General features: G+C 30.3%; 7 protein-coding genes across 13 annotated transcripts in view; 4 read left to right on the top strand and 3 right to left on the bottom strand.

Moving 5' to 3' along the window:
- The first annotated feature begins 2544 nt into the window (after nucleotides 1–2544).
- On the top strand, nucleotides 2545–5200 carry LOC115236627 (chromobox protein homolog 1-like). 7 transcript variants are annotated; one of them, XM_029809199.1, is made up of 4 exons: nucleotides 2545–2695; nucleotides 3737–3848; nucleotides 3932–4178; nucleotides 4362–5200. In XM_029809199.1, the coding sequence occupies exons 2-4, from the start codon at nucleotides 3753–3755 to the stop codon at nucleotides 4586–4588; spliced, it is 570 nt and encodes a 189-aa protein (XP_029665059.1). In that variant the 5' UTR covers nucleotides 2545–2695; nucleotides 3737–3752; the 3' UTR covers nucleotides 4589–5200. The 7 variants fall into 7 exon arrangements, with proteins under 7 accessions (XP_029665059.1, XP_029665055.1, XP_029665060.1 ...); XM_029809195.1 differs by lacking the exon at nucleotides 2545–2695 and adding an exon at nucleotides 3080–3236; XM_029809200.1 differs by lacking the exon at nucleotides 2545–2695 and adding an exon at nucleotides 3081–3236 and having other exon boundaries at nucleotides 3932–4169; nucleotides 4362–5103.
- A 109-nt stretch (nucleotides 5201–5309) lies between these two features.
- On the bottom strand, nucleotides 5310–9317 carry LOC115236622 (CCAAT/enhancer-binding protein zeta). The gene is made up of 5 exons (XM_029809186.1): nucleotides 9176–9317; nucleotides 7885–9034; nucleotides 7178–7793; nucleotides 6677–7093; nucleotides 5310–6489 (listed from the first exon to the last, which is right to left on the bottom strand). The coding sequence occupies exons 2-5, from the start codon at nucleotides 8992–8994 to the stop codon at nucleotides 5939–5941; spliced, it is 2694 nt and encodes an 897-aa protein (XP_029665046.1). The 5' UTR covers nucleotides 8995–9034; nucleotides 9176–9317; the 3' UTR covers nucleotides 5310–5938.
- Nucleotides 9318–9372: 55 nt separating this feature from the next.
- On the bottom strand, nucleotides 9373–11306 carry LOC115236582 (sphingolipid delta(4)-desaturase DES1-like). Its single transcript, XM_029809115.1, has 4 exons — nucleotides 11027–11306; nucleotides 9957–10133; nucleotides 9716–9855; nucleotides 9373–9620 (listed from the first exon to the last, which is right to left on the bottom strand). Exons 1-4 carry the CDS (start codon nucleotides 11106–11108, stop codon nucleotides 9378–9380), a joined length of 642 nt encoding a protein of 213 aa, XP_029664975.1. The 5' UTR covers nucleotides 11109–11306; the 3' UTR covers nucleotides 9373–9377.
- Nucleotides 11307–12390: 1084 nt separating this feature from the next.
- On the top strand, nucleotides 12391–15437 carry LOC115236581 (transport and Golgi organization protein 2). The gene is made up of 5 exons (XM_029809114.1): nucleotides 12391–12790; nucleotides 13851–13909; nucleotides 14075–14324; nucleotides 14479–14697; nucleotides 14801–15437. The coding sequence occupies exons 1-5, from the start codon at nucleotides 12708–12710 to the stop codon at nucleotides 15006–15008; spliced, it is 819 nt and encodes a 272-aa protein (XP_029664974.1). The 5' UTR covers nucleotides 12391–12707; the 3' UTR covers nucleotides 15009–15437.
- A 231-nt stretch (nucleotides 15438–15668) lies between these two features.
- LOC115236578 (sphingolipid delta(4)-desaturase DES1) lies at nucleotides 15669–18910 on the bottom strand. The gene is made up of 6 exons (XM_029809110.1): nucleotides 18635–18910; nucleotides 17565–17741; nucleotides 17324–17463; nucleotides 17015–17228; nucleotides 16724–16935; nucleotides 15669–16631 (listed from the first exon to the last, which is right to left on the bottom strand). Exons 1-6 carry the CDS (start codon nucleotides 18714–18716, stop codon nucleotides 16491–16493), a joined length of 966 nt encoding a protein of 321 aa, XP_029664970.1. The 5' UTR covers nucleotides 18717–18910; the 3' UTR covers nucleotides 15669–16490.
- Nucleotides 18911–20290: 1380 nt separating this feature from the next.
- LOC115236556 (roundabout homolog 2-like) lies at nucleotides 20291–21312 on the top strand. Its single transcript, XM_029809081.1, has 2 exons — nucleotides 20291–20541; nucleotides 21202–21312. Exons 1-2 carry the CDS (start codon nucleotides 20350–20352, stop codon nucleotides 21310–21312), a joined length of 303 nt encoding a protein of 100 aa, XP_029664941.1. The 5' UTR covers nucleotides 20291–20349.
- A 1538-nt stretch (nucleotides 21313–22850) lies between these two features.
- LOC115236580 overlaps nucleotides 22851–24921 on the top strand; it is a 4961-nt gene continuing 2890 nt past the window's right edge. Inside the window, exon 1 of the mRNA XM_029809112.1 lies at nucleotides 22851–23734. Within this exon, the coding sequence (XP_029664972.1) occupies nucleotides 23684–23734 (51 nt within the window). The 5' untranslated portion in view covers nucleotides 22851–23683. The remainder of the gene's footprint in view (nucleotides 23735–24921) is intronic.

The raw sequence follows: 24921 nt of genomic DNA, 5'->3' as shown, positions 1-24921 counted from the left end.
ATTGCCATGCAGCAAGTGCTGGTAGTTGCTAGGAGTTAGAAGTTAGAAGTTAAAAGTGATAAGTGACAACAATAGTGACAAAAGTTATTAATTTAATACACCTTACAAAGAAATAAGCCTTAAAAGTAAGAAAATCATATATTTAACATCTTTATTTTATATTATTTTAATCTTATAATTCATATATGTATATATTGGCATTTACAAATTCTTTAAGAAAATAAAAGTGATTTTTAGCTAGTATGAGAGTATTAAAAAAAGTATACAACAAAATAATACTTCTCTGCAGAAATTTAGTCATAAAAAATTGAAATGTATATGTAAGATGTTAAAAACAAATTATGTGTACAAGATTTATATGGTAGATAGTACTCTCATCAAGCTAAATAAAAAATTTCTATTAAACATAAATTTAAAACTCACTTCTTTCGGAATTAGGAGAGATTTTTTTTTATGTCAGAAGACTTTTTTCAGAGCCGCGTATAGTCTAAAGACAGATAATTATCATGTCAGATCATCACGTTGAAGTCTAAAAAATGGTCTACTACATGTTTTGCTTTCATTTCTATACACTTTATATCATAAAATAGAAATCCTATACATTTTGTTTTTAGCACCCCGTATCAATATTCCAAGATTAACGCTTTAAATGTCATATAAAAATTATAAGTTTAATAGTTTTAAATTATAGTTCAGAGAGCTCAGATTCCTGCATTTAAATTCTTTTTCTGTACGAGTTATATGCGCGGACTCTTATAGTTATAACATATAATATATCATTTATCTAAAATGGCATAAATAAAAAAAATTGATCTTTTAGTGTTTCTAAACAAACGTTTACAAAAATTTAAAACATATTTAAAGTTTAAAGTGTCATATAAAAATTTTATAAATTATAGTTCAAAGTTCAGCATCTAATTTTTTTTTTTTTAATAAATTGTACAAACTTGATTATAACATATAAATATACTATCTGTCTAAAGTAACACAAATTAAAAAAAAAAACTTTTTTTGTAGTATCGCAGAGTATAAATAATATACCAACAATAGAAAAAACAATACCGATACAATTTCAATGTCCTTATTGCAGAAAAGCTAAATTTACTTACTACGTCGAATTGCGATTACATATGGAATCGATCCATTCTATATCTGCACCCAAGTTTTGCAGTTCATGGACAGCTTGTTATCTTGTATTTCACTTAGATATATATGCAATATGTGTCATAAAAAATTAGATTGTATATATAATTTCGACATACATTTGCTATCTGAACATAACATTTTATCTAATTACAAGTTAACTTTGCACCAAGTCAACTACAACTAGATTTTTCGATAATTTTGCTGTGATATATGTAAATAATGTTTTCGGTATGAGATAGATCTCGTAATTCACATAAAAATATTTCATTTATCGATAAAAATATATAATACAATTAAATAACAATGAACCACACACACACGATATTTTTTCTAATTCCTCCTAAACGAATGTTCAAACAGGAACAAATATATATGATATTTTGTAACATATGCTGAAAGTAAATTTCACACTCCAAGATAAATCGATCGTCACTAATTAAAGAATTACTATCATTTCTTTTTGAAAAAAAAAAATTTGGGAATTGGAAGTAGAAGTATGAAATTCTGATTTTGGTTAGAAATAGCAAATTCTTTATGATCCTTTCGCAAACACGAGTTGTGCACATTCGAAATGTATATATATTTTATTTATTCATTTGTCATAAATTAAAAATATAAATTATAAAAATAAAAATACACAAATACAAATTACACTATCTTTAATTCTTCTTATTTATATTTAATCCTTAAAGAAAACGAAATATTAAATTAATATAAAAATATTTTTATTAAATCTAAAAATCTATAAATACACTGCTATATCCTTCTATATAATATTAATTGCAATAATGTAATTATAAAATATTTTACTAGCCGCATAACATGCTAATAAGATATTAAAACGGTAATAAAAAAATAATTACTATCAATTTTCCATATATGATCCCACGAATTATTCTGATTACTGTGATTTGATTTTACTTCTTTTATATATAATGATCTTTTATACTGTTTATAAAAATCATAGCATTATTGTAACATGCGAGAAGTAAATTTCGTATACCAAAATAAATATCAACAGTCACCAATTAAAGAATTACTATTGTTATTTTTTATATAAATCGACGAATGTTTTACAAAAAACAAACGAGGAAATATTTGCGAATTGGAAGTACAGATGTGAAACGGGTGAGCTAACAAATTTTTTTGTCTCGATTGATCAATCATTGAAATTAATGACGAAATTTTCACATTTCCGTTTCCATGTGCGCTTTACGAAATCCAGCCACAATGTCATACAATTGGCTATCGAATACAGAATTTTAGTACCAAAATTTTTTCCATTTGATAGCCAATCGTGTGACATTGTGTTTCTTGCTGAAAAGCTTTCAGAGCTCACTAACCCTAACTGCAGTTAGCCTGGGGACTTTCGCACCGACCAGTTAACTAGCCTTGTATTTTTCGCGGCAACGCGCGGGATCGTGAGATTGCGACCGAGTGACGCACTACAAACAGCCGAAAAGCTGTGTTCGCAGTAGTACGGAGTAATCTACAGCAATCCGTAATACTTGAGAAAGAGTATTTTGGACGCGGTGTAATAACGCCCTAGGTAAGTGCCCGATATCTTTGTCATAGACGTGCTATAAACACGGATAAACCGCATTATCATCACGCGATAGGAATAAAATCACGAGTACCGGTGAACGCGTCGCCGCCTCCGCCATTTTGAACTCAAACCGCCGATAGTCCGCGGTTAATTTCGCAGTCATGCTAAGGCCCAGTTCCACAATTTACTTTAACCGAAGTTTAACTCGTTAATGGAAAATTCACATTATCATACAATTGGCTATCGAATACAGAATTTTAGTACCAAAATTTTTTTCATTTGATAGCCAATCGTGTGACATTGTGTTTCTTGCTGAAAAGCTTTCAGAGCTCACTAACCCTAACTGCAGTTAGCCTGGGGACTTTCGCACCGACCAGTTAACTAGCCTTGTATTTTTCGCGGCAACGCGCGGGATCGTGAGATTGCGACCGAGTGACGCACTACAAACAGCCGAAAAGCTGTGTTCGCAGTAGTACGGAGTAATCTACAGCAATCCGTAATACTTGAGAAAGAGTATTTTGGACGCGGTGTAATAACGCCCTAGGTAAGTGCCCGATATCTTTGTCATAGACGTGCTATAAACACGGATAAACCGCATTATCATCACGCGATAGGAATAAAATCACGAGTACCGGTGAACGCGTCGCCGCCTCCGCCATTTTGAACTCAAACCGCCGATAGTCCGCGGTTAATTTCGCAGTCACGCTAAGTCTATTTCTGATTTTGGGAGAAGTCAATTTGAATTTCTTGCTTGTGAATTATTCCAGATTATGAGAATCGCGAGCGAGCATGTACGATTGCATTCGTTAACACAAATTTTGATTTTTTGTTTTTTCTTGTAATTCCTCTTTTTTTTTACAATTTGATAACAATCCTTTGTTTCGTAAAAAAAGAGAGAGAGAAGAGATTTTTCTGTATATTTATCACTTTTGTACTTGTACGAATTCATAAGTTTCGTCTTTTATTTATTATGTCTGTATAAATGGTTTTCTAGACAAAAGACAAGAATTAATAACGAAACTTATATAGTTCTCATATTTATAGTATATAACAAATCATAATGAGCAAAGTTAAGGAAGCACCACCAACGGACAATGAAGGAGAGGAGGAATTCAGTGTGGAGAAAGTTTTAGATAGAAGAGTCGTGAAAGGAAAGGTATGTAAAATTCTGTCTATACTTTCTAACTATTGGTTGCTAAGATTCATTATTCTAAATAGATGTTTTTCTCTAAATAACAGGTAGAATATTTCCTAAAATGGAAAGGATATTCAAATGATGAAAACACTTGGGAACCTGAAGAAAATTTAGATTGTCCAGATTTAATTGCTCAATTTGAAGAGCAACGGAAAAAGAAGGAAGCAGCGGCATCAGGTAAACGTCATGAGGAGAAAGAACAGAAGAAACGAAAAAGCACCAGCACACCGACGCCTACTCAGGCTAAGAAAAAGCCAGTAGTGGAAGAAAAGAAGCTGGAAGGTAAAGGAGGGAAGCATCGAAAATTTCTTTAAAATGTATAGCTTTTATATGTACCTTTTTTTATCTTTCCATCCTTCTCCATTCCTTTTCTCATTTTTTGAAGAATATTGAAGCCATTATACATGTTTACTTTAATGAAAATGAACAATTATCGAACTTCAATGTAATTGCAAGTGTGTTTTTGTATTATAGGATTTGACAGAAATTTGGAACCGGAACGTATCATAGGTGCGACAGATTCCAGTGGCGAGCTGATGTTTTTGATGAAATGGAAAGGGACAGATGATGCAGATTTAGTGCCTGCACGTATTGCTAACGAGAAGTGTCCACAGATCGTGATTAAATTTTACGAAGAACGACTTACTTGGCACAGCCCCACCCATGACGAAGAAAACTCTACCAAACCTGATCCAGAGTAGCGTCCAGCTTACAGATACACATATACCGCTCGCTTTCGGATATATCGCATTTAATGACGTTTTTTAACTGCGCGAAATAAAATAACTGAACAACTTGCAAATTTATCTATTGTCATTACACATTGCAAATAAAATAGATTTAACATTTTTTTACAAACTTTAAAGAGTTACAAGCGAGCTAGCACAGTCCTGTTGTACATGTATTAATCAATCAAAATGGCTAACTTTTATCTATATGAAAGACCTACTTTTCCTTCTGATTTCTTTTAATTTCTTTCTCTTTCTCATTATATTTGAATATATTCTCCTTAAAAATATTAAAGTAAAAAGTGTATTACACTCTGAGTACTATATTATATAGTTACCTACACTGTACTGTTTTATGTTCATTGCATATTAATCTTTTCATATCTTGAGTAATTGAGAATTCTGTTAAAAATTTGGAAGGTAAATAGGTAATTTGTATAGATAGTATTTAACATTTATGTTAATATTTGATATGCGCAAGAAAAAAACAATTTGAACTCATATTTGAAAAACTTTAAAACATTTTTAATGAATATGTATTCAAGGCACACAATAAGTCTGTTACACATAAATAATATTTGGAATTGAATTATATAACCATTATTTAAAATATCGTTTTAATACTTCAAAGGTAGGTTTATGTATTATTAATAAATAATGACAGTACCAATTATAAAATAGTTTTCTATTTTCATTTTTTTTTTTTTTTAAATTTTCTGCAATTCTTCCTATATTACATTATATTATATAGAAACATGAATTGAAAGAAAAAAATCTCATATTTACCATTTATATAAGTTTTAAATTTATAAATCTGGATAACACACCAATTGGAAGACCACGTTTTCCAATGAAAATATCGTCAAGAAAAATTGTTAAAAATGACGATCATTTAGTTTTATTTAACTTATAGTTTAATATTTCTCACATATACACACACAACTAAAAATCGCTTGGAAAAATAATAATTTAATATCATTATTATTCAAAGAAGACTTATTGTTTGTATTAAAATATTGCATTTCGTTATTTGAATTATCTTGAATATATCAAAAATTCAATTTACGTTAATAACGAAAAAAGAATATATTATAAACGCTATCACGAAATAATATATATAGCGAGGTAATAGACATGAGATTGAATTTAAAAGTTTTAAACGATAAAAGTGCTATTATGCAAATAATTATAATGAATAAGTGTTCGTCGTCCTCAGCTTGTTCTGTATTATTCATAATATCAATATAGAGTAAACGGAAAAAAAGGTTTATTGTAAATTGAATGTAAACGAAGTTATCTCTATAAAATGTGTTTATTATATATTTATCGTTTGGATCTTTTAATCTGTTTATTGTTAAATTGGGCAGACTTTCGCTTGTTTTTACTAAATGACCCTTTCAACCGTTGGTGCCGTTTTATTTCCCAATCTATTTGTTTAGCGCTAGCACCATCGCTGCTGTTAAAAGCGTTACTACTGCCGTGTTTTCCCCTCGTTTTGCTTTGTTCTTCCAGCATCTCAGCGAATTTCTCTGCCGACACAAATATATCGCTGTCGATCCCTCTCCCCTTTTTCTTCTCCTTGCTTTTCGAATTTTTCGCCAACAACTTTCTACTCAAACCGGGAATTAATTCATCATCTAAAACCTCTCCATCATCTGAATTGTTAAACTCCATATCGCTCAAATCTTCATCATTATCTATGTCTACAAGATCAATATCGCTTAAATCTTGCAACTCGTCATCTGCGATATTGTATTCATCAAGATCTTCCGATATATCATCATTATCGACAATATCATCATCTTGAGATTGATCATCACTGTCCTCGTCATTATCGTCCTCATTGTCATCAAAATCTTCATCTATTTTGCCTTCTGAAAATTATAAATGTAATTAAAATAAAGAATATTACTTAGTTTCTAAAATGAGTTTCTAATATGAAATATATTGGTTTTCTTTTTTATTAAGTCTTAACAATAAAAATATTATTTTTTGCTTCCTCTTAAAAAAGCTAAAAGGACAAAAGATCATATTTTATATGACATAAAAATATAATATTACTTTTCTTCTTCTTGGATACGATATTCGCCGCAATGTCTAAATCGTCAAAATCTTGACCGTTGCCCATACGATCCAGCATATCATTGAATTCCTCGCTATTAACGCTTTCTACGTCTTCATTATCATCATCTTTTTGTTTAACATGCTGCTTTATCTCGTTTTTCTTCTTTAGATATTGATAGAGGAATAACTCATCCACTGGTATTCGCTCCTCCGCCTCGTTGAGATACGCCATGCTATCGACGGGCAAAGAGCGTATACCTTTAGGTATGTATCCGGCGCGTTGTGCCAAGGGATCGTTTTTTCTCTGCATCTTTTTGTCATCCAGCTTCTTTGGATTTTTAAAGACATATCGATCCAAGAATCGAATCAATGTCAGATCCTCTAGTGGATCGCCTGTGTACTTAATCGGTTCTCCTATATAAATAAAGAAATTCACAAATAACAATTACATATATCTAATATAAATTGCATATAAAGTTTGTTTAAAATTTATCACACCTTGAATAATCTGATTTGCAAATAAAGCGACACTCGGATGAAAATGTCTAGACAATGCTTCGAGCTCAGTATTAAATCCTTTGATTGTTCCCGCATAGAGCGGATTACGGCAGAAAGGATCGTATGCTTTTAAATTTTGCATGTCAACTTTTATATCTGTTTCCTCCTTTATATCAGACTTCGTTTCCGATGCATTGTCTGCGCCAATCGTGATATTCGATAACATAATGGAATTCTCTTCATTTTTAGTTTTATCTATTACACAAACCTCCTCTACATCTGATAGACTGTCGTTTATTTCACATACATCGTTTTCGATTTTAATAATTCTTTGTGGTTCAAGTAACATATGTTTTAGATCTTTGCGTCCTTGAAGAACTTTTGAGACAATATACAATATAGCGCACGCCATATTTGCAGAAAAGTAGAAAGTAATTTGCAAGATTCTTTTAATAAAAGCATATAAACGTATTATGCTTTGATCTTTCTGAAGAACTCGATACAACAAGTTAAGGAATATCGCGCGTTTATTCGCTATTCCTATCTGTCGATCAAATAACTTTTTGTAAAAAGCTGAATAAAATCTGTTTGCTTGAGATTCGTCTCTGCCTATAATCTAAAAGAATATATAAATGCTTCTTAATATAAACTGAAAATTCAAAGGTCAAATACTCTCATTACAACAAATACTATTCCATAGTACTTACTTGATGCAACAAATTAAGCGCATTTAGAGAAACATTGAATGATCCAAGATGTACCACTTTGTAGACAGAATCAATGTGTTCGTTTAATATTTTCGAGTCTACTTTGGCAAAAGGATACGCTCTATTAACACCCATTAGAATCGCTGCCATCATCCTACTATCAGGTTCTCCTTTCTTCAGACATGCTTTGAAAAATGCAAAATACACTTCTATCAGCGTAGCAGCTATTATATCATCGTTTTTATCCAAAGCGAATTGCACCAATAGGCATATAGCATAATATTGAGTACGTTGGGCCACATTTTTTCTAAACAGCAACTTCTCGACTTCACGCAGAATTACAAGCTTCATATTTGGATGCTCATATAATAACTTATTGATACAAAATACAGCTTTAGATGCAACTTTGCTCTGTGGGTCGCCAATTTTATTTACCAGCAGTTCTAACAGCTTATGTTCCTGTTCGGCGTTACCTATCAACAAATCAGTCATTGCAGATATAGCCTTCTCGCGATTTGTATCTACTGTATCAGAAGCCACCAGGGACAAATTTAATACAAAACATTCATATTGCTGGCGAAGTTGATCTTCAAAGTACCAATGTGCTAATAGTCTATTTCTAGAGGCATTTGTCTTGACAATGGAGTCTGATCCATTTCCTATATCGAGCTTGTCTAGATCTTGTTCTTCCAACTTAAACAACTTAAATTTGGGATGTAACAGGTCAGCCAGAAAGAGTTCCTTCAGAGACATGATGACCATGCCGCATTGATTGTGTTTGGCCCCTCGCACTTGAGACACCAGAGACGTCAGACGACCCAAATTATATTTTGGATTATCCTGCACCAGTACTATACTGGCTGCTATTTTATCCGAGGTAGTACCTTGTTGCAACGCCGTTCTCAACCACTTCATCTCCGAGTCACGCGACTTGGATTGTTTTAATTGAAAAGTGGCAGTCTCTGCATCCAAAAACTTCTTTCCCTCATCTTTCAAACGCAATACATCGATTTCCGATACGGAATGTTTGCAAGGTTTTTCTGTCTTCTGATATTCTTCGTACCATTTCTGCTTATCACTAGCGAGATTATCATCAAATCTTTTCTTCATCTTTCCACGTGATAGTTTGTATAATACATTTAACAAGCAACTAGAATAATTTTTTGAGACGATAAATATTAAATATATACGATTATACGTAATGCAATGTTTTAATGTTGATAAGAATTATAATATTTGCAAATATTGTTATTAATATAAAATACAAAATAACCATAGGTAGGTAATTAACCTTCAAATCTGTGTTCCAACCATATCAAAATACCTAGAGACCCAGAGAGACTAGCATGTGGCAGCTGGCAGCAACAGCCACAGGACACAGGACAGAACTGGTTTCGATCATAGACATAGTATATCTAGACCGAGTGTTAAGGAGTGGGAGCCGAGGTGCACGACATGTTTTGCTTTTTAATAATAATTTATAAATTACTATCTCAATTTATACGCAAATTCTGAAACTTACCAAAAAAGTACCATACACAACCATCAAATGTCAATTGTATAACTAAATTGATGTATTCCAAAGAAGTTGGTATCTTTGGATATGTTACAAGAGGTCGGAATGCATAGAAAAATGGTTGCAACAATACCCAACAGAACTTCCCAAGGGTTGTACTGAACAACTTTGCCTCTAATAACGTTGGCAAATCTGTATCTAATTTCTCATCTCCCTGATACTAAACATCAAAAATATACTTCATTAATATATATGTGTGATTGAGAATATATATAACACATATTGCTATGTAAAATAAATTTTTATAATACTTACACGATGGTGCTCAAGATGATATTTTTTAAAACTAATAGATATCGGTAACCCTATTGGCAAATTTGCAAAAAAGCCAAACAGTCGATTAGCCATAGGTCTGGCATGTCCAAAGGCAAGATTATGAGAAATTTCATGTATCGCTGTAAAACAATGCATAATATATTAGAAATTATATATTAGTACATAATATGCATGACAATAAAATACAGCTTTACTGTGTTAATAATTGAGATATACATACCAAGCATAAGAGAATGATTTATTACACCACCAAAGCAATATGCTAATAGCAAAAGTTTTGGATAACTTAAATCTTTGACAATGAAAAATGACAAAAACTGTATTAATACCATTCCAGTTACAATCCATTTAAAGTTTGGATCAGATCCAAACAATTTTTTAATCTGTGGGTATTTCTCTAAAATAAAAAAAAAAACATTATTTTTGTAACAAACATTTCAAAATTAATTGAATAAAATAACTTAAAAATATATAATCTAAAAAAATTAATAAAATATCTTTTAAATGTTGTAATATTCATATAATATATAACACATTTATAAAATTATTTATTTACAGAATTTCTTAAATCTATTTAATGTATTTATTTCATAGATAATGTATATATTTTCAATTAATCAAGTTTGTGTCTAATTTATGTTACATATTTCAATAAATTTTTTAATATCAAATCTTTGTATCCCCCTCATACCAAAATAAGCTTTAAATATTAATAAATAGTTTCAATAATAGATAATATTATATATTATGTATTATATTAAGCAAACAACTTTTTAATTGCACACAATTTACTAGATTAATTAATTTTGATATCCAAATATATCCTAAATTTAATATTATACGTTTTGCGTTTTTATACATTTCGCCATCCATTATGTAACAGTAGATTAAGGACACATTGATAAGCTCAATTAATGTATATTCAATTAATGTTTTATCACTCTTACAGTATTATATTGATATATATTTAAAACATTATTTCATTATAAAAATAAGTAATTAGAAGAAATAGAAAGTAATTCTTATAATAAATGATACGGTTTGTGCAGTATGTTTCCTTTGACTTTATTTAATATACAGTCATTTTATATGCAATTTAACTATATATATATGTAGTATATATAGTACGTAGTATATATATATAATTAAGTATATATATGTAGAAAAATATTTCACCTTACATATACTGAGTAATCTTCAATGTTTTTAAATCTTGCTAGAAATAATCGCTAAATTGATAACATATTAATATATGTAACTACTTTCTTTTTCCATATCGTTCTCTCATACCTAGAATTATTTTGCGTCTCGAGGCATGCGGCTCTTCCGTATAAACCCACTCAAAGTCCGTCCTTGACACACGTTGGCCCATTTTCCCACGATGATTTTTATGTAAAAGGCAAAGAGGAAATGTGAATCTCGATGGAAGCTAAGAACGGAGTGACATAGCGAAGGCAAGAAACAAAAACACTATTTTACGATATGTACACGCCCTTGAATTCACAATCTCTTCATGCGACGCCGGTTTCTTGTATTTATCGCTCTACAGGATGTTCTGAAATTAACGAACACATTTCATTAATCATGTGTTACATGTTTTTAAAAAAATACAAAGTCACTTGCGCTTTAAATCTTGTCAATTGTCATTATTTAGTGGAATATTAATGAACTTAGGGATTGATAAATTCCCAAATTTCTAAACAACTAAATAGCTTGGCAAATATGCTACTGTATATTATAATTAAATATTTATTTTGTATGACATATTTGAAATAAATTAGAAAAGATCATGCCGTTTATTTGCATTGCCGGATTGAAAAAAATTAGAATTTTTTCGTCATTTATTAAAAAATAATAGTTATTCTCTATTTTCAATTTGTTCTATACTATACACAATTGATGCTCATGATAAAAGTTTAATTAATAATTTTAGGACATCCTGTATATGAAACGTCATCGTGCCAGTGACATGGTTACACCACAGGTTATGTATGTACACAGATAAAACTGCGATTACCACAGACACCGACGAGATGTTATTAAGGGGATCCAAAAGCTCGTCTGTTTTACCGACCATAATAATTAATATTTGCTTAATATAAAAGTTTTGCAGTTTGTATGCGCAAAATAGAATAACTTCGTCTTCGGAATTGCATGAAAGAATATAGGTAAACGTTTAAAAATGTATTTAGAAGCCTAGTAAAAAACATATCGGTGTGCAAAATTTTGCACTTCAATGATTTTATGTTATACTAGATCATTAACTTCGATGCGGAAGGTAATACAAGAGCAGCCATTTTTTATATGGATAAAATATATAGGTTTAGTAAAAAAAAGAAATATATATAACATAAATAACGCGTAATTTTTTATTTTTATATAAAAATATTATAAGAGAATAGTAAAATATACACCTGATATTTTTCACTGTTTTATCTTTATATTGTACGTTCACATGCATAAAGAAATTAATTGGTCCATAAACAAATGCATAAAGAAATAGACTAATCAATTTCCTTATGCATGTGTTGCGATTATGCAAATCCATTTGATAGGCTCTTATATCAAGAAAAACGACAAGTCGAATTCTGCGGCACCCCAGTATGACATATTCTGCCCACATATAAATGGCTGCACTTGCATCACATTTCACCATATTAGATTAGCGGTCTAGTATAATATATAATCTATGGTTGCATAGCTTCCACGATCCGCGCTATTGGTTATGCAATAAATAAATAAAGAATTTTGATGACAATGGAACATAACAATATATATGCAACAATTATAACATTATCTTGATTTATGAACAAGGTATCTGATAATGTTATCAGCATTACAAAATAAAAAAGCACAAAATACATATAATCTTGACTATAAAAGGCTCTTTGAATGTTTTTACCCCAATTGCGTCTAAAAAGTTATATTGTGTGCCAACTTCAAAAATCGGTTAACTACAAAAATAATTGTCATGTGCATCTTGTTTATGTATCGCAATCCCAATGCTGCTATTAAATCTTATCGATTGATAGTTGCAACGAATCGAGATGAAACATATAAGCGTCCTGCATTATCTGCTCATTATTGGAACACTTAAGACGATCTTGGATATAAGAACGGACTATGAATACCGGCCTACGTGTATCTTTACCCGCACTCCTTAAATAAAGGCAAACGCTCGGTCTAGATATACTATGGCCGGTATTTATAGTCTATTCTTACATTCAAGATCGTCTTAAGTGTGGTCTTGGGTCGTCTTAAGATCCCATTCAACCAATGAAATGGCCGCATAGTATCTTAAGATCGTACTTAAGACGATCTTGAATATAAGAACGGACTATGAATACCGGCCATAGTATATCTAGACCGAGCGTTTGCCTTTATTTAAGGAGTGGGAGCCGAGGTGCACGTAGAAAAGGACATACTCTGTTTCGTGCCCCTTGCGTTCTCTCTCGCTCGCACGTAGCATGACGAAAGAGAGCGCTATGTAAGTTCTGAAAGCGTTTGATTGACCAATCAGGATAAAGAAATATTTACCTCAATTGGGCTTTAATTTAGTCAAGACCATAGATATATAAAATACTTGCGTTCTCTCTCGCTCGCATAGAGCATAGCGCTCTCTTTCGTCATGCTAGGTGCGAGCGAGAGAGAACGCAAGGGGCACGAAACAGAGTATGTCCTTTTCTACGTGCATCTTTACCTCCACTCCTTAAATAAAGGCAAACGCTCGGTCTAGATCTATTATGTCTATGGTTTCGATAAACTGCTAGTACTGGAAAACGTATAGTTTAGTCACATATACTATAGATTTTTAGTACTGGCAGTAAATATCGGAACGCAGCCTGTGTGTTCGTCTTGACGCTGTAAGTTCTGAAAGCGTTTGATTGACCAATCAGGATAAAGAAATCTTTACCTCAATTGGGCTTTAACTTAGTCAAGACCATAGATATATAAAATACATAGACAAGTCTTCAATTAGAATGAAAATTTTAGAAACGAAAAAAATCCTGTATATACAAACATATAAAATATACAATTGAATACATTACATAAAAAAACATACACGATAAAAAGTTGTTTATATATATATAGTTGCAACGAATCGAGATGAAACATATAAGCGTCCTGCATTATCTGCTCATTATTGGAAAAAACATCCTGAATGTTTAGGAGGTATGATAAAAATATTAATGAATTATTTGAAAAAATAACATTATAAATGTTCTTTAAATATTATATAGTTTAGAATACAAAGAGATAAAATCATATTTAATGAAAAAAAAAGAAATAATATTTTTGTGACATTTTTAATTTAAAAAAACTTATAAAATATGCTAGGTATTGACATGGAACCTGGTAAGGAAGGTGGAACTTGGTTAGCTTTGTCAATGAAAGGGAAAGCTGCTGTTATTTTAAATTTGGTTAATGAAGAAAATAAAAATAATTCATCAAAGAAGAGTCGTGGTTCTTTGATAAGGAATTTTATTACTTCCAGCGATTCTATAGAAACATACTTGAACCAGTTACACAAAGAAAATATGAACGGACAACCATACAATTCTTATTGTTTGATTTTACTAGATTTAAAGTAAGTAAATAATTAATATGTGGCATTATACATCTAAATATTTATTTATTTCTATTTAACTTTAGCAATAATACAACGTAACATTTTACAATATAAAATCTTATGCATAGATTACAAGTCGTCATTATTTAAGCCATATACAATATTTTTCCAGCAATGCAAATACGTATTGTTTAAACAGCGATGCAAGGTCTACTGGACCCAAAATGTGTGATAATGATATTATAGGTATTGGGAACAGTGGAATAGAACATTCTTATAAAAAAGTTGAAGTAGGAAAAGAAGAATTTAAATGTATTGTACAGAATGCAAATGTATCAAAACAAAATACTCTTATTGAAGAACTTATTAATTTCCTAAAATCACGGACAAAGTATGCTACACATATATATGCACATTAGAATAATATATACATGAATACATTTGTGTGATACCAAACTTATTTAAAATACTCATATTCTGAATTTTCATTACAGATGTTTACCAGATCTTGAATTACAAAAGAACTATCCAACAACATATGAAGAACTTAGTTCAATCTTTGTTTCTGGAAATGAATATGGTACAAGGACACATTCTATATTATTGATTAATGGTTCAAATCAAGTAACATTTGTTGAAGAAACTCTTATGTCTGATTTGACATGGAAACGACAACAGTTTCAAAATGAATTAATACAGTAATATTTATTAATATTCAATATAATATGCTAGAGTAAAAAAGAATTCGATTTTTTTCTGTATAAACTTAATTCATGATTAATATACATATGTTTAAGAATAAGAGTACTTATGTGGAAGATAATTGCATAATACCATGAATTTGTAGTACTGCAATGGTAAATTCTAAATTCAATATGAATAAGTAATTCTCTTAATTCTTTCTCAGGATGCAATGTTTTTTTATGTTCTATGTAATATAAAAATAACAATTAAAAAACAATTTGCAGTGAAAAACTTACGATATAATATTTAAAATAATAATAAATCTATAAGGCAAAATATTTATATTCTGTCATATATTCAAACAGTTTGAATACATTATGAGCTGTAACCATTGACACATGTATGCTTCCATCAGGTTTAAGCATTCTATAAATATTCCTAAACTCATCTTGTGAATACATTACATAAAAAAACATACACGATAAAAAGTTGTTTTTTTATATATATATATAAACTCTTTACTTCATATAATTTATTATATAGGAAACGAATATATAAACTTTTAATATAATTAAATATATATCATAATTGAACAGAAAATTATTTGTGATATAATTCAATTTTATATATATCTAATTTCACTATTTACTAAAATTTCTCGGAAAACATGATTATTGACAAATAGTTTGTATCAATTTGCATTTCATTAAAATAATATATATACAAGTTCATAATATACAACATATGCTATCATATGCACTTTTCTGAATAAAACCTGAGTATTTAATGGCAATGTTACATCGATGAAAAAATTATTAGAGATAAAAGTATACAGAGTATACTTTCGTATTATAAATTTGCTATTTTGTAAAATATATAGCATTTTTGACACAGGTTAAATTGCTCTGAAAGAAATTCAATTCAATTTTGATTTTATACAAACTCAATTGGATATATATATATTAAATTGTAGACGCAGAGCTATAGACACAGCATTAATCATTTTCGAATTTAAACTCGCTTTTGTCGAAAATGTCAATAATCACAATTAATAAGATAAGAATATTAGAAGAAAGAAATGTGATAGCCAATTATAGAGAAAAAATTGAAAATAAATCATGTTCTTTTTTTATTTTCTTCATTGTGCTAAGAAAAAAAATATTTTTTCCAAATTAATCAAAAAATGCTGATATCATGACTAGATTCTAGAAAACAAAAACTTACGAGATATGAACAACTTGATAAGATAAGAATATTGAGAAGATATTTACCATAGATTAATATCACTTAATCTCTTCTGCATCTATAACATAGGCAAATATGCCATCGTAATTTCCAACATGTGTCATTTGTGTTTTGTTTCAAATGATAAAGTATGTATCTAAATTATATTCCCCCACAAATATGCAATTTTTCATAGTAATAGAATTAATAATGTAAATATAAATCTTATGATTATATATAATACATTCCTATAGAAAATTTGAGAAATTAATAGATCTATTGATCTAAACCACGATGCCTTCTTTTCATTCTTGCATATGGCCCAATTTCAGGATCCATCACGAAATCGTACAAAACAGAAATCCATGAATTATGCTGTGGCAAATTGTCGTAAAATTCTGCAGCTATACGTTTTACCTATGTAAAATAGTTAAAATAAAATGAAACAATATGCTATACATATTATTGTTATTATAATAACTATATTAAAATTGTAATATTTGGCATACTTCTGGCAATCTCGAACCAGGCACTGCAGGAAAGTCATGATGCTCATTGTGATATCCGACATTGAAAGTGATGAAATTCAAGGGCCCATAATAACTATATGTCTCAAAACCTTTTTTATACATATAATGTTCTGATATAAAATGTCCTGCCACAGGATGCAATCCCATTGCCATGACTGAGCCAATAAGCAAATAAACCAATACTTTACCACCTAAAATTACACATGTTTTGCTTTTTAATTATAATTTATAAATTACTATCTCAATTTATACGCAAATTCTGAAACTTACCAAAAAAGTACCATACACAACCATCAAATGTCAATTGTATAACTAAATTGATGTATTCCAAAGAAGTTGGTATCTTTGGATATGTTACAAGAGGTCGGAATGCATAGAAAAATGGTTGCAACAATACCCAACAGAACTTCCCAAGGGTTGTACTGAACAACTTTGCCTCTAATAACGTTGGCAAATCTGTATCTAATTTCTCATCTCCCTGATACTAAACATCAAAAATATACTTCATTAATATATATGTGTGATTGAGAATATATATAACACATATTGCTATGTAAAATAAATTTTTATAATACTTACACGATGGTGCTCAAGATGATATTTTTTAAAACTAATAGATATCGGTAACCCTATTGGCAAATTTGCAAAAAAGCCAAACAGTCGATTAGCCATAGGTCTGGCATGTCCAAAGGCAAGATTATGAGAAATTTCATGTATCGCTGTAAAACAATGCATAATATATTAGAAATTATATATTAGTACATAATATGCATGACAATAAAATACAGCTTTACTGTGTTAATAATTGAGATATACATACCAAGCATAAGAGAATGATTTATTACACCACCAAAGCAATATGCTAATAGCAAAAGTTTTGGATAACTTAAATCTTTGACAATGAAAAATGACAAAAACTGTATTAATACCATTCCAGTTACAATCCATTTAAAGTTTGGATCAGATCCAAACAATTTTTTAATCTGTGGGTATTTCTCTAAAATAAAAAAAAAAACATTATTTTTGTAACAAACATTTCAAAATTAATTGAATAAAATAACTTAAAAATATATAATCTAAAAAAATTAATAAAATATCTTTTAAATGTTGTAATATTCATATAATATATAACACATTTATAAAATTATTTATTTACAGAATTTCTTAAATCTATTTAATGTATTTATTTCATAGATAATGTATATATTTTCAATTAATCAAGTTTGTGTCTAATTTATGTTACATATTTCAATAAATTTTTTAATATCAAATCTTTGTATCCCCCTCATACCAAAATAAGCTTTAAATATTAATAAATAGTTTCAATAATAGATAATATTATATATTATGTATTATATTAAGCAAACAACTTTTTAATTGCACACAATTTACTAGATTAATTAATTTTGATATCCAAATATATCCTAAATTTAATATTATACGTTTTGCGTTTTTATACATTTCGCCATCCATTATGTAACAGTAGATTAAGGACACATTGATAAGCTCAATTAATGTATATTCAATTAATGTTTTATCACTCTTACAGTATTATATTGATATATATTTAAAACATTATTTCATTATAAAAATAAGTAATTAGAAGAAATAGAAAGTAATTCTTATAATAAATGATACGGTTTGTGCAGTATGTTTCCTTTGACTTTATTTAATATACAGTCATTTTATATGCAATTTAACTATATATATATGTAGTATATATAGTACGTAGTATATATATATAATTAAGTATATATATGTAGAAAAATATTTCACCTTACATATACTGAGTAATCTTCAATGTTTTTAAATCTTGCTAGAAATAATCGCTAAATTGATAACATATTAATATATGTAACTACTTTCTTTTTCCATATCGTTCTCTCATACCTAGAATTATTTTGCGTCTCGAGGCATGCGGCTCTTCCGTATAAACCCACTCAAAGTCCGTCCTTGACACACGTTGGCCCATTTTCCCACGATGATTTTTATGTAAAAGGCAAAGAGGAAATGTGAATCTCGATGGAAGCTAAGAACGGAGTGACATAGCGAAGGCAAGAAACAAAAACACTATTTTACGATATGTACACGCCCTTGAATTCACAATCTCTTCATGCGACGCCGGTTTCTTGTATTTATCGCTCTACAGGATGTTCTGAAATTAACGAACACATTTCATTAATCATGTGTTACATGTTTTTAAAAAAATACAAAGTCACTTGCGCTTTAAATCTTGTCAATTGTCATTATTTAGTGGAATATTAATGAACTTAGGGATTGATAAATTCCCAAATTTCTAAACAACTAAATAGCTTGGCAAATATGCTACTGTATATTATAATTAAATATTTATTTTGTATGACATATTTGAAATAAATTAGAAAAGATCATGCCGTTTATTTGCATTGCCGGATTGAAAAAAATTAGAATTTTTTCGTCATTTATTAAAAAATAATAGTTATTCTCTATTTTCAATTTGTTCTATACTATACACAATTGATGCTCATGATAAAAGTTTAATTAATAATTTTAGGACATCCTGTATATGAAACGTCATCGTGCCAGTGACATGGTTACACCACAGGTTATGTATGTACACAGATAAAACTGCGATTACCACAGACACCGACGAGATGTTATTAAGGGGATCCAAAAGCTCGTCTGTTTTACCGACCAAAAATTATTATTTTGCACATTGAAATCTTTTTTTTAGTTGAATAGAATAATAAATCCTTTTCCACGATTTAAGTGCACATCGAAACAAAGATGAGACTTCACGAGTTTATGTTAAAAACGAAGAAAAGCTAAAAAATTACAGTTTTTTTACCGGCTTCTTGCGTCAGGTCATAACAATATTTTTTCACCGAAATGTTTTTTACTAGGCTTCTAAATACATTTTTAAACGTTCACCTATATTCTTTCATGCAATTCCGAAGACGAAGTTATTCTATTTTGCGCATACAAACTGCAAAACTTTTATATTAAGCAAATATTAATTATTATGGTCGGTAAAACAGACGAGCTTTTGGATCCTCTTAAGAGGATGCCGGATACCGACAGAATGCGAATATTAGTAGGATTGCAAAATATTTTTGTTGATTATAGATATCAACAAATCCTTTTCCATAATTAAAGTATACATAATAACGGAGTGCGGGGTTTATGATTTCATATGAAAAGTGAAAAAAAATTAAAAAATTACAGTTTTGTTATCGGCTTCTGCCGTCAACATTTACTTAATATAAAAAACCTGCAACCTGCACGTGCCTAACAAGTGAACTCCGCACTCGGCATTTTATCAAAAAGTATTAGTGAACTTCGAGAAGTGAGTTTAGAAGCTTTATAAAAAAGATTTTACTATGCAACATTTTGCACACCGAAATGTTTCTCACTAGGCTTTCAAATACATTTTCAAACGTTCACTTATATTCCTTCATGCATTTCCGAGTGGAGAGGTATCCTAGTTTGCACGTACACACCGCAAAACCCTTATATTAAGCAAATATATAATTATTATGGCCGGTAAAACAGGACGGTCCGGCAACACCTCGTGGTCGGCCTACCTGACAGTGAGTTCCGGCGCCAGCTTTCACCGTACGCCCGACATGTCGGCGCTGCCGCAGAATCCGAGCAAGCCGCGAATAGTTAACGCCACCAGTAACTCGGTCACCCTGACGTGGAGCCCGGGCCACGAGGGCCAGAGCAAGATCGTCGGCTACAATATCGAGTACTATAGCAGCAACCTGAACACCGGCTGGGTGGTGGCAGCCACGGGTGTCCTCGACGACATCTATACCGTGAGTATTTTATCGAGAATCGGCGACGCTTGACCTCCTTTCCTTATAGTGCTTACACTCCAGAGTCTCAACGATCTTTTCAAGTAGATATTTTCAGTTTCCCTCCTTGCTTCGCGTGTATCGCTTCGAAAGTGTGTTTAGAGCGTGGACTGCTGACGAAAACAGTTTGCAACACCACGTGCGGTGGGTTGAAGAACGGATCTATAAACCTAAATTGCGTTCACGTTGTATCGTGTTTAAAAATTTAATATCAAAGTTCCACGTATGCTGGAACTACAATTTAATAAGAGGACCGAGAGGCACCTAATCCTACAAAGAAGCGGTCATCTACTTCTAGAGATACTTTAATATTCTATATCAAACAGACATCTCTCGTATACGTTGAACTTTGTTGCCGGGCAATATAGCGCTTTGAGAGCAACCTGAAAAGGGAATAAATTAGTCTCTTCAAAGATAAGTATCGTAATATAAAAAATGAATATTTGGTAACCAATAAACAAGCAGTAAATAATGTACTGAAACGTACATATATTTGTGTATAATATAGTTTTCATTTTATTTTTTATATTATTTGCCTTTTATTGTTTAAATACATTTTTTCATTTTTTTTTTTTTATTATCGAGCTAACGAGTCGGGTTCCCTGCTTTATTCATCAACAGGTGACAGATTTAAGGCCGGAGACCAATTACGTTTTCCTAGTACGGGCAGAAAATAGCCACGGGCTCTCGCTGCCCGGACCATTGTCAGAATTTAATATTTTTAATATTTAAACCTATTTTAATAAAATATCAAAATTTTGACATGCAGCACTTCTGTCTTTTAAATTTTATGATGTTATCATAAAAATTTAAAATATATCTTTTGTATTTAATATTTAAACCTATTTTAATAAAATATCAAAATTTTGACATGCAGCACTTCTGTCTTTTAAATTTTATGATGTTATAATTTTTTGCATAAAAATTGGTAAAGAAATCACAAAGAGAGCAGTTATGTGAAAATGTTTATAAATATTATTTATTTAAAGTCGTGCTTTTGGAGAAACACATTTTTATCTCATTCTCTTTTTACAAGATAATAATTTAATCTACATTTACCGAATATCATTACGAGAATATACAGTAGCAAATGAAAATATGTGATCAAACTGATTAATGTATTTTTCGGATAATAAATAATTATTGTCTATAAAAACCAATAATCGAAAAATTGTAACAAAATGATATTATAATTATTATCTCAGTCGCTTCAATCTTTATTTGCAATAATGAATCATCGCGCTTCGATATAGATTTATCGTCGAGATACAGTTTCGTATCATTTATCAAAAAAGTTAATTAATCGTTAATTGTAATAATTATAATAAATTATGATGCGATACTAGTCGCGAACGCGTTTAGAAAAGGAATTCGGCGGAGCGTCTCGCATCACTACTTTACTGCTCACTGTTCGACGTATAAATGATACAATAACAAGGCTGTAAGCCTTGTAATACATAAACAATAACGCGCTAATGTTTACACCGCCAAGGCCGAATACTATGTTATTGATAATTTGCTGCCGAAATATTTTACGCGAAATACTCGCTTCGAGATTTATCATTGCGATATAATTAAGTATTATTTAAAGTATGTAAAAGATAATTAATTATTAATCAAATTATTCCGATACTTGTCGCGATTGCGTTTAGAAAAGGAATTTGGCGGAGCGTCTCGCATCACTTTTACTGTTTGCCGTATGAATGATAACAAAATCGTAAGCCATAACACGTTAACAATAGCGCGCTAATGTTTATGCCATCAAGGCCAAATACCATATGTTATTGATAATTTGATGCTGAAATATTTTGCATACTATTACAAATATATACGCGAAATATTAAATTATACAAGAGAGAGAAAGAGAGCATTTTAAAGTACAAATTAATTATTTATTAAATGATTGATGTATCAATCTTAATATATAAGCTTTTTATTATACCATTGGAACAATTATTCGACACTATTATTAACTATTGTAAATAATATCAACACACATTGCAACAGCTTTTTATTATTTCTAATAGCCAACTGCAGATTCCGCTTCTATTATAAGATATTGCTAAACTATTATTTTCGTCATGTACAAAGTGAAAGTAACGCATCATTATTGAACAACTAAAAGGGTAATTAATTTAGAATAATATTTTCAAATACAATCACAGAGATACAAAAAAAGATAGAAATTTTCTTTTAGAACAAAGAAAAATTGTTTAATTTCCTTCGCAATTTACATTATAAATAAAAATATATATTAATAGAGTAAAGTAGAGAGTAGATTTATAAAAGATATTTAATTTGCAATTATTTGGAAAGATCTCCTGTAGACAATAATTTCATTTATATACACAATGATATTTGTAAATATCATTTAACATAATATTCATATGTATTTAGAAGTTTCGTAGAGATTATATATACAATATATATACATTTTTTTTTTTTTTTAAGCGGTTGAAGATACATCAATTTCTTTTATTTCTATTAAATGAAAAAAAAAACAGTTATGTTTAATCTCGTACGAATATTTTGATTTGAATATTTTGGGGGTGTTTAAAATTGTAATAACAACGCGAACGAGGTATCGACATGATTACGATGATTATCAATTCGATCATTCATCCGATACAAGGACTGACTACAATCGACAACGACTGATGTTCCCATACGAGCTTCCTAATGTAATGCCCGATTGTGCATCGCTGCAATCTCGCTGTTAAGGTGCGCGGCGCGAGAAACCAACAAAAATGTAAGTGAATGTTCGCGGTATATATAAAGAAGATTGGCACTTGCGAGATGCTGCAACACTCTCTGAGACGTTGCTTGCTTCGAGACGTCTTCGCGTTGTCGGATCGGGAACAGCGAAAATACGAAAGAGAGAGAGAGTGTGTGGGGTGTATGCACCATTCTTATGATAATACCGTTTTTAATTAGACGCGAAATATTTCTGTGTGAAAATGTGCGATTAAAGAAAAGACGTTAGCAAATAAAAATTAAAAAAAAAAAAAATACGGCACATTCGGCAGTCCAACGAGGAAAGGCATCTTCTACATTACATGTTTTTCGCATTCGTCTCCTCAGCATTCGCGCACGGATTACAATAATGTTCTTCACTATGCGGAAATGTAATTTAGAAGAAACCATCTGTGGTATGGTTAGTATTACATAAAATATTATATTTTGCTCATGCTTTTTCAACGATATTTTTTCATGTAAACCAAATGGATATTTTGTTGTTACGAAAATTTTTCTTGTCTATTTGTTCTAACTTTTACATCTACAGAATGGCTTACATTACTGTTAACAGTTTATCTCAACAACTACCCGATCAATTTTTTAATCATGTTGATTTCGAATTTCATAACTCCTAGAGGCTTCTAAATTTAAGCCAATATTGTTCTCCCCCTCCGATTTTCTTGAAGCGGGGAGCAATTTTAAAATTAAGTCCAAATCAAAGTACTTATGTAATATTTCGAGAGAACGATTAAAAAATTGATCACTTAAATATTAAACTGTTAACAGTTATGTGAGCCGTATATTGATTCTCGAAGAGTTGCAGCATCCCATATCCCACGAATGTATCTCTTCTTTACATACAATATCGCGAACATTTACTCATATTTGTTTTTAAACTTCCTTACATAATGTTTGTTCATAATAATGATTATCAGAAGAACCGATATTTCAGCATCAAAGATTAATCACGTAATATATTTGTTATTAACTTATTTATTTACATGATAAAAATTACCATAGAAGATCGCATCAGTAGATTTGAATCACGTTATCGTATTTTACGGAATTATATTATCTTTAGAAAAATATGTTTTAATTAGACACAACGTGAGTATATATTGCACAATGGAGCGGACTATAATATAAATCGGCGCCATCTTTTCCGTGTACATGCATGTATATATATGTAACATATATATGTCCACAGATTCATAGATAAATAGAGCTATAAATCTATAGATTCCGTCTTATTTTTAAATAATAGTTATAACAAAGTTATATTAGATTTCGTAGAATATAATACAATAGAATATAATAGAGAATATAATTCTCGTAAATCATCAAGAGGAAAGGTATAGAACGAAGGATTTGTATGAGCGTGTGTGTCGGATCGAACATTCTTTCGACTCTCATCTCGGAAGAACGATAATAGATCTAGCACATTGTATGGTGAACACGAAGAGAACGTGAACCATCAACTGTGGATGTAATCTAGCTGCATGAATCGTTTCTATTATGCAATAGAAGCATCACCGCTAGTATAATATCGAATAACTCTTATGCTTAATTTCTTCAAATAATAAATCACATACGTCTTACACGACG

This window comes from Formica exsecta, unplaced genomic scaffold, assembly GCF_003651465.1.
Source record: "Formica exsecta isolate Colony F162 unplaced genomic scaffold, ASM365146v1 scaffold258, whole genome shotgun sequence".
Taxonomy (NCBI): domain Eukaryota; kingdom Metazoa; phylum Arthropoda; class Insecta; order Hymenoptera; family Formicidae; genus Formica; species Formica exsecta.
The sequence above is the reverse complement of the archived record's forward strand: the minus strand, read 5'-3'. Positions and strand labels throughout refer to the sequence as shown.